The 9303-nt window shown below is 43.9% G+C and overlaps 1 protein-coding gene across 1 annotated transcript; it reads left to right on the forward strand.

The window, feature by feature from the left end:
- The first annotated feature begins 1362 nt into the window (after positions 1-1362).
- LOC123046847 (vacuolar-sorting protein BRO1) lies at positions 1363-7175 on the forward strand. The gene is made up of 8 exons (XM_044470282.1): positions 1363-2180; positions 2703-3653; positions 3810-3899; positions 3991-4059; positions 4827-4967; positions 5600-5648; positions 6178-6281; positions 6388-7175. The coding sequence occupies exons 1-8, from the start codon at positions 1512-1514 to the stop codon at positions 6928-6930; spliced, it is 2616 nt and encodes an 871-aa protein (XP_044326217.1). The 5' UTR covers positions 1363-1511; the 3' UTR covers positions 6931-7175.
- The last annotated feature ends 2128 nt before the right edge of the window (positions 7176-9303 follow it).

The raw sequence follows: 9303 nt of genomic DNA on the forward strand, positions 1-9303 counted from the left end.
AATGTTCATTAATTTCAAAAAATGTTCACCCATTCCAAAAATGTGTGCCCATTGAAAAAATATTCACAAGTTATAAAAATGTTCATCCATTCAAAAATTAATCATCTTGCACCGTAAGAAATTTTCCAGTTACTCACAACAATATTCATCAAGATACCGTCAACCTTTTAGATTTTGTTGATTGTTTTATTATTGTTGTTGGCTCCACGCAATATGATCCGTGCAATCCATGGTCATGAACCTGATGTTGCAAACTCCGTCATCGCCTCGATGAGGTCATTGAATTTTTGCCCCGATGTAAAATTCGTGTCACTTTGTTGTCCTAATCTCTTTTTTATATATACTAATTAAATATTAATATTAAAGGAAGAAAGGATTCTTCCGTCCAATTATAGTTCCCGTTGTCATCTATCTACCAATGTACCACACACCTCTTATGTTTCTCCGATGCGTGGGCCGAGCTAGGCTGCTCCACACTTTTTTCTTTCTTCGATTCAATTGTGGAGCAGTGAAAAATAATATGTTTCTATTTCTCTCCTACGTCGGCCAAGATGGGCCTATTCCGAAACAACCTTTTCTTTTTCTTTTTTCTCATTTGATTGTGGCATGGAGGCGAAAATGAAACTATGAAGCCGCAAACTGAAATGTGATCATTTTGCAAAGATGGTATGATTGAAAGCATAATTCTTTTTTATATTGGGAATAATTGTCGTGGATCATAAATTAAATAATGGTTTATATATTAGTCTATGCTAGGGAAGTTAAAAATTTCCCGTTGCAACGCACTGGCATTTTTGCTAGTTAATGAATAAAGAAGAAGATGGTCGTAAAAAATATATTATAAGAGACATATTTTTTTTTTCTTTTCCTACTACAACTCGACTGACCAGTTTGAGAGAATGTGGCGAACCACACACTCTATGGTTGGACGGTCAGGAGGATAATGATATTCTCAACTCACTAGAGTTTAAGTCCTCGACTTGATATTGGTGTTTGTATTTTTCCTGTATTTATTTCAGGCCTTCTGACGATGTGCATTTAGTGGGAGGAGATGTTTGCGTCGATTACAAAGGCGTATGGGACGGCTTCGTCAATTTTCCCAGTCTCACCAAAGTGCTCATAGTGTTAGGGTGTGCTATATACTGTGTTAGAAAAACACACTTCTTTTCGCAAATTATATAAAAATACAACTTTTTTCTTTTCTTTTCCTACTACTAGGCTAGCACACAAGTCGACCGACCGTGTGGGGCTGTGGGCTGTGGCGGCCAGCTTGAGATCGCGTTAAGCTCGTTCCGATCCAGACAGCGTCGCGTGTCCCACTCCGTCATCCTCTCGTGAGTCCCCAACGCGGCGAAGTATCTCTCCGCTCACCGGGCCCCGGCCGCAATCTCTAGTCTCGTCTCTCCAACGCGACAACTTCCAACTCCCCCCAAATTTCTTCACCTCGAAGCAATTTCCCCCAACCCCTGACCCCGATCCCCTCCTCCCTCCCCTCCGGCCACCGCGCCCCGATGGCGGCCAACGTCATGCTGGCGATCCACGAGAAGAAGGCCGCGGCCGTCGACCTCTACCGCCCGCTCCGCCAGTACATCGCCTCCGCCTACTCCGAGCGCGACGCGGCCACCGCCGACGACGACCTCTGCGCCGTGCGCGACCTCCGCGCCGCGGCCGTCGAGAGCCCCTCCCTCCCGGACTCCTCCTCCCTCGAGCAGCGCCGCGCCGCGCTCCTGGCCTACGCCCGCGCGCTCGCCCTCGTCGAGCCCCGCTTCCCCATCTCCCCCGACCGCGCCCACGTCCACTCCCTCTCCTTCACCTGGCACGACGCCTTCAAGACCAACAAGAAGGTCGGCCTGCCCTCCGTCCACCTCGAGAAGGCCGCCGTGCTCTTCAACCTCGGCGCCGTCTACTCGCAGATCGCGCTCGCCGCCGATCGCACCACCGACGTCGGGATCAGGACCGCGTGTGGCGCGTTCCAGAGCGCCGCGGGGGCCTTTGCCTGGCTCAGGGAGAGTGGGGTCGCTGCCAAGGCCGTCGCCGCGGGGGCCACCACCGTCGATGTCACGCCCGACTGCGCGGCCATGCTGGAGAAACTCATGCTGGCACAGGCGCAGGAGTGCTTCTTTGAGAAGGTCATAGCTGGTGGGAAGCCGCCCGCGCTATGCTCCAAGGTGGCGCGCCAGGTCTGTCCCTACTGTTCTATGACCTTGTGATTATCTCATGGCATTGATTGATGAGTCTAATTAAAACTAATAGGCAGCTCGGGTTGTTACCTTCTGCACTCGTTTATACAAGCACACTATAATTTGAACACTATAATATGATGTAGTTTGGGGAATTTGTCTAGTCAAGTGTTGACAGTTATTGAGTTTCACTATGCTAAACACCATGTTAGTGCAGTATGTTTATCCTGATATTATGACTAACCTGATAACCCGGAACCTGATAACCCGTGCCGATAAAGTCCTTTGTTTTACAACACATTTTGATGAAGACAGTCATGTATGATCGATTTCCCCTATTTCCTTTGTCTCATATTTGCATTAGAGATTTTTTCTTAATCTGATCCTGCTAGATTTGCTTGTTTTGGCAGAATTTGCATGTTGATGCTTTACAGTTAGCTCAACTTCATGATACCACATTCCTTCACATTTCTGTAACTTTGATTTCAAATGTGCCATCTGCCTTACTTGTTGTGCTTTCAGGTGGGCGTATTCTACGAAGAAGCTTATGCAGCTCTCTGTGCACCTCCTCTTAGTCAGCACTTTGACAGGACATGGGTTTCTCATGTCCAGCTCAAGGCAGCTCAATTCTATGCTGATGCTTGCTATAGGTTTTCATTGGATCTTCATCAGCAAGAAGAAATTGCTCAGGAAATTGCACGCCTAAAGATTGGAATGAACGCCTTGGCTGATGCCAAGAAGGCAGCTAAGGGAGTTGCTGCGCCACTTCTGGATTCTGTTAATAAGCTGGAGAGTAACATGAAAACCAACTTGGATAGGGCCATGAAGGAGAACAATAGTGTTTATCTGATGCGGGTTCCTGAGGCGGGTACTTTGGGAGCTCTGCCTGCAGCTTCCCTTGTAAAATCTACTTCTTTGGCTGAAGTTCTAGATGCTAGCAATGAGAGGCTTTTTTCATCACTTGTGCCTGATGGCAGCATGAAGGCCCTTTCTAAGTACACAGAGATGGTAGATGATATCATTCGGACCCAGGCAGAGAAACTTCAGCAATCTAGTGAGATCACTAGAGTTAGGCTGAAGGAAATGGACTTGCCTGATTCTATTCTATCATTGGAAGGTAATGTCAGCATACCTGCAGATCTGAAGGAAGATGTTGAGGCTGTGCAGATAAGCGGTGGCCCCGCTGGCTTGGAAGCTGAGTTGCAGCAGCTTAGAGATTTGAATAGGGTCAATCAGGAGTTGCTTGTTCAGACTGAAGAGATGCTGCAGAAGGAGGCAAGTGAAGATGCTCAATTCCGGACGCAATTCGGAAGTCGTTGGACTAGGCCTCAATCAAGCACCCTAACAAAGAACATTCAAGACCGATTGAATCTTTTTGCTGGTAATCTTAAAAAAGCGGCTGCGAGTGATGCTTTGATCGAACGAGATGTGAAGGAGAGCTACCCCTTGATGTCTATTCTTGACAGAAGACCGGTAAGAGTTTAACACTATATCGAACTAAAATTATTCTTAAGATTTTGAAACTTTCTTGATCTACTTCGCAATGAACTGCACCCTATTATTCGTCACTATCGAGTTCTTCACCTCTTAGTTAGTTAAAACTTAAAAGATGATTTTATATGTCTGCAGATAGAGTCTGCACTACCAAGTATTTCAAGGCCTATCATGTCCTTGGATGGGAATGAAGATGCTATCGTTGGAGCCCTTAAACAAAGCTTGGTAATGCACCTATTTTTGTTAGCTGGCGAACATGTAGCAGGCTTGACCTGTTTCTTTAAGCTTGGTAAAACTAATTGATGTGTCGACACAGAGGCAACTGGAATCTCTTGGTGCACAAAGGGCAGGCCTTGAAGACCATCTCAAGGAAATGAAGAGAAAGGTACAGTCCTTTCCTGTTGTGAGGCTTATTTTGATCTCCACATTCATAACCATCAAGCCTGAGCTCTAGAATGCCACCCTAGTAATCCTCTGCTGCTGTATTTTGTTTGCTAACCGTCCTGCAAATACTATAGTAGCGAACATTGGGTGCCTGATCCTGGTGATGACCTGCAAAATTATTATTTTTCATGTGAATATTCTAGCTGTCATCTACAGTAGTCGCAAGAATCTGCATGCAATCCTTCTTCAAGTTGAATTCTAATTGTTCCATGTATGCTACATACATGTGAAACATTCATATTTTACATTTGCACCTAGTATTTTAGGAAATTTAAGAAGCTAGCGCCTTAAGTGCACCTTTCGCTTGTTTCTGCCCTGATGGAGTCTGGTAATTGAATCAATCGCAAGCAGTTCTCCAGTTATCATCGCGGTGGGCAAGTCGTGCTTATGTATGAGATGTTATGTTCATGGGAGTGCTATGCTAATACTAATTTGTGATAACCTTTAATGAGAACCTTGCTTTTAGTTTGCTACTCATGCTGGAACAATTCATTTTCTGCTTTGCACTCTTGTTTACTTCCACCTCAACCTGTTGAGATTTCAGGGAGGTGTTGTGACTTCGCTTTTCAAGTTTGGTGGTCCTTGCATAACTGAATTTGATGCTGGCAAAAATAGTAGTATACGTATGTAACATGTCTGTGATGTTGTCTACAACTCTACATTGATTTTGTGTACTGAGATTTGGGACATTCATTCATTTTATGCTAGGATGATATACTCCCTAAGTTGATGGCTGGTGTTGGAGCACATGATGATCTTTTTAGGAAGGAGATTGCGAAGTACGATCCTATCTGTGCTGAAATTGCTGATAACATTGTAGCACAGGAACAATTATTGTTGCAAATACAGGTAAAGCCCCAATTCCTGATAAAGACTTCGCTTAGTGTACTCTGGGACAAATTTTGTTCTGGTAGTTTGGTGCAGACATTCTTTCTGCTAATATTTTTACTTAGATATATCCCATTGATAATGTGTATATATCTATACCAATATAAAAAGACCCAAAGAGGCAGATCCAAAGCATCTCGACCGTCAAATCATGTTATCTAACGGTTCAAATCGCTTTAATGTTGAGCACCAAACATGTTTAACGCTCTAATTACCCACCACTGCCATTGGTTATAAACACGTTTTGACTCCACGCTATCCCATGAAATCTGCCATGTAATTAATATCGTACCATTTCCGCGAAAAAAGTAATTGATATCTTACCAAATACCAACGTGCAACAGATATATCTTACCTAATATAACGTGCAACTAATATCCTACCTAACATAAACGTGCATTGCACGTACATTATTACTAGTTAAGAGAAGGTGTAGAAGCACTAACAATTTGCATCCAATATTTGGAAGCATCAGTGGTTTGCAACCAATATTGGCAAAGAAAGCAAGACCCTAAAAATTATTTCAAACAATTGACAATGCTACATTTGACGTTCTTTCTTCCTGTGTCTAACACTACCTGATCCTCCCACAGGAACAAAATGCGCAATTTGCTGCTGTATTCAATCTAGATGATTACAAAGGTAACCCTTTAAATTTCTTCATCAATGGATGGTAGATATCCAGCACTCGTGACTTTAGAAGTGGCTTGATACAATCTTGAATGTACTTAGTGTTGTACGGTTGTACCAGCAAATGATTTGGGAATGATGTCTCCATTTATATTCCTTGTACAATTGGATTAGATAGCTATTGTTTCGGTCATATCTGTGACAGTTTCAGCAATTTTTAATCTTAGTTATTCGTACGATTATGTTCTCCCTTTGACCACTTATGTACTTAAAGTGGCAGGCTAGGTATTTGTTTGTATGCACATTTTTCCCGTGTGTGCATCATTGTTAGTAAAGTTCCTTCAATGGATGCGACTTCTGTTTACTCCTATCTTAAGTTCAAGTACGGGCTTTGTTGACACTTCTATGCAGCTTCGAAATGATATCCCAGTCCGAGTTCTTTATGTACAGTATTTGTTTTTTTTTTGTTTATAGGCCTGTAATACGAGATGCTTTTCAATCAACCAATTATTGTCCTGATTTGTGGAACATAACTTTGCAGTTGCTCGTGAGAGATGTTACAAGCAAATTGCTGCAGCTGTTGCTAAATACCAGGCAATTAAGAAGAACATGAATGACGGCCTAAATTTTTACGTGTCTTTACAGGTTTGTGTGACTGCATTTTTTCCCCTCCTATGATAATATAAATGATGATGAGTTGATGACTCCTGTTGGTAGAACTACTGATGATGATACTTTTGATCCTTGGCAGGATGCAACCGGCAAGATACAACAGCAGTGCAGTGACTTCATAATGACGCGGAACATCCAATGCCGTGAAATGATCGAGGACGTGCAAAGAAAGTTAGCAGGTTTCAACTTGTCATCTTCCAGCCACAACACTAACACGCCGAGGAGCTCTTCCGTTCCACCGGATCAGCACAGTCCACCACCGTCACATGCACCTCATGCTCAGTCCTCGTACGGTGCTCCACCTGGGGGTGACCCGAGGCCAGTTTACTCCCAACCAGAGTCAAGACCTCCGTACTCGCAGCCATACCCCACCTATGGTGCGCCACCGCAGCAGCCTCCATATGGCGCAGCACACCCTGGTCAGTACCAGCAGCACCCGCAGCAGCATCAGCCACCTCCTGGCCATGACTATGGCCAACCAGCGTATCCCGGGTGGCGCGGGCCGTACTACAATGGGCAGCAGCCACAGCCGCAGCAACCAGGGCCGTATCCACAAGCACCGTACAGTGCCCCAGGCGCGTACCCTCCTCATCACCAGAGCAACTACTACAGGCCTCAATGAAAGACCATCTTGGTCTGGAGGAACGATTTGTTCTCTTGATTTTTCTCGCGGATATGTGTGCTTATGGATTCCATTCTTGTGTATACTGGCATACTAGTTACGAGTTCCGGTGGAGTAATGTCAATTGTGCTCGGGTTGGTTAGGCGGTAGCCTGTATGATATGTACGTGTAATAATGCAATTGGCGTGCCATTGCTTGGCTTCAGTATTGGATTATGGAAATGAGGAACGATTATTTTTTTCTCAGCCTCCGCTTGGATGCTTTGTTTAACCAACCTGGCGAGGGGAACTGAAACGTCAGGTCACTTTGGTACACTGCGTATCTAAAGTGAGTAACCTTCCAGCCTTTCTATTTTGTTTAGAGAGAACCAATGCATATCTCGTCAGGTACAACCCATTGTACATACTACCTACATTCATGCATGCATTGATCGACAAATATTATTCTGCATGAACGGATATAAAGTTTTGATGTACTCCCTCCCTCCGTTTCATAATGTAGTGCGTATAGAATTGTTGAAAAGTCATGCTTTGCACCAAGTTTATAGAGAAACTATTTATATCTACAATACCAAAAATATAAAATACGAAACTACATTTTATGATGAATTTAATGATATGTGTTTGACATTCTAGATACAAATATTTCTCTTCATAAACTTGATCAAAGTTTGTGAGGTTTGGCTTTAAAAAAAATAATATACGCACTGCATTATGAAAGGGAGAGAATATATGAATTATGGTGTAGTCTGCAGTGTTCAAGTATGGCGCTACGACACATGACATGTGGTGGGCGCAGCGGGGTACAGGGCATGCGCCAAGCTGGCCAAGGTGCCAAGGTCTACAAGTCTGGCTCCGACGGTGCGACGCTGGCATGCGGCACAAACTGCTTCATCTTTTTTTTTTGAGGGGAACAAACTACTTCATCTACAACATCCCCGTACACTGCCAGTCCGGCATGAAGACCGCCGTCACTGCCGCCTAGCCTCATCCGTCCATCTATAGCATTGATCATTGTTGTATGGTGTTTGTTGTTTGATTTCAACTCGTGTGTGTTGTTATGTTGTGCCATATGTACTGATTATGTATTCATATTTAATTGAATAGAAGATGTTACATTTTTACCAAATGAGATTCAATTGCAGTAAATAATATGTCTGGTTTATTACGCACAACTACCGGTTACAAGAAAATGAGAGGTGTGTATAGAGTATCGAAAAAGCAAAATATATTCGCATCCATTAGGTGGACCGGATATATTTTATTGTTGATTTGTACGACTAATATGATTTTTTAGGAGTATTGTTCTAAGACATTTTGATGTTGTGTAGCATGTGCTCGACAAAAATTACCCATAAATCATACATATTATGGTGGATTTTAATAATAACTATTGAGTTTTGCTTTAGTACTCCCTCTTCCCATTTTTTTGCACGAATCTTAAAGTTACTTAAAAGGGTATTCTCGTACATATTCGGATCAACTGTAAACTTTTTTTTGGGGGGGGGGGGGGGGGGGGTACCAAAGCAAAACTTGTAACTATTTTTATTCAGGAGATAGAGTTGAATAAGACGGAGAGAGGCTACGGATTTGGGCCTGCGAGATGGCTCAAGAATCTGAGTACCTTTTTTATTTATATCAAGACCCTTTTCATTTTGAATATGGGTATATGTCTTATTTGGTATGGATTTGTTGTTCTCTCTATCTGATTGTACAAAACTAAACATTCTTAAAAAGACAACTCATCTACAAGCCAACAACGAGAGCAACCCCCTCTCGCTGCCACTCCGACCCCATATGTTGGACAAACCCTTACATCTGCGGCCACATTTATTTGCTTCATCGAATTTTCCCCCACCCGAAACCCTCGCCTCCATGCCAACAACCACGCCGCCGCTAGCGGCACCATCCTTGCCCGACGAGCTTCTCGAGGAGATCTTCCTCCGTATCCCGCCGGATGAGCCCTCATTCCTCGTGCGCGCCTCACTTGCAAGTAAGCTCTGGTTCGGCCTTCTCACCAGCCCTAACTTCCAGAGCCGCTATCAAGAATTCCATGTAGTTCTCCCCATTTTGGGATTCTTTTGTAATCAGATCGACACCTCCGACTCGGGAGAGGAGGAAGAACCTGTATCACACTTTGTTCCCACCACAACATCCGGCTCATGCATATCCAAGGACGACTGGATCGAGTCGAAGTATGATGTATGGGATTGTCGACATGGTCATGTTCTATTTGGGGAAAAGGGTCGGAGATCCACAAAGTTCATCATTCGGAACCCCATGACGTCCCGCTGGACGGAGGTGCACACACCCAAAAGATACATGGTGGCCGACAACCGTGTAGCCGTTGTGCTTTGTGCTATGACTGGATGTG

Source organism: Triticum aestivum, chromosome 1A (genome assembly GCF_018294505.1).
Source record: "Triticum aestivum cultivar Chinese Spring chromosome 1A, IWGSC CS RefSeq v2.1, whole genome shotgun sequence".
In the NCBI taxonomy this organism is placed as follows: Eukaryota; Viridiplantae; Streptophyta; class Magnoliopsida; order Poales; family Poaceae; genus Triticum; species Triticum aestivum.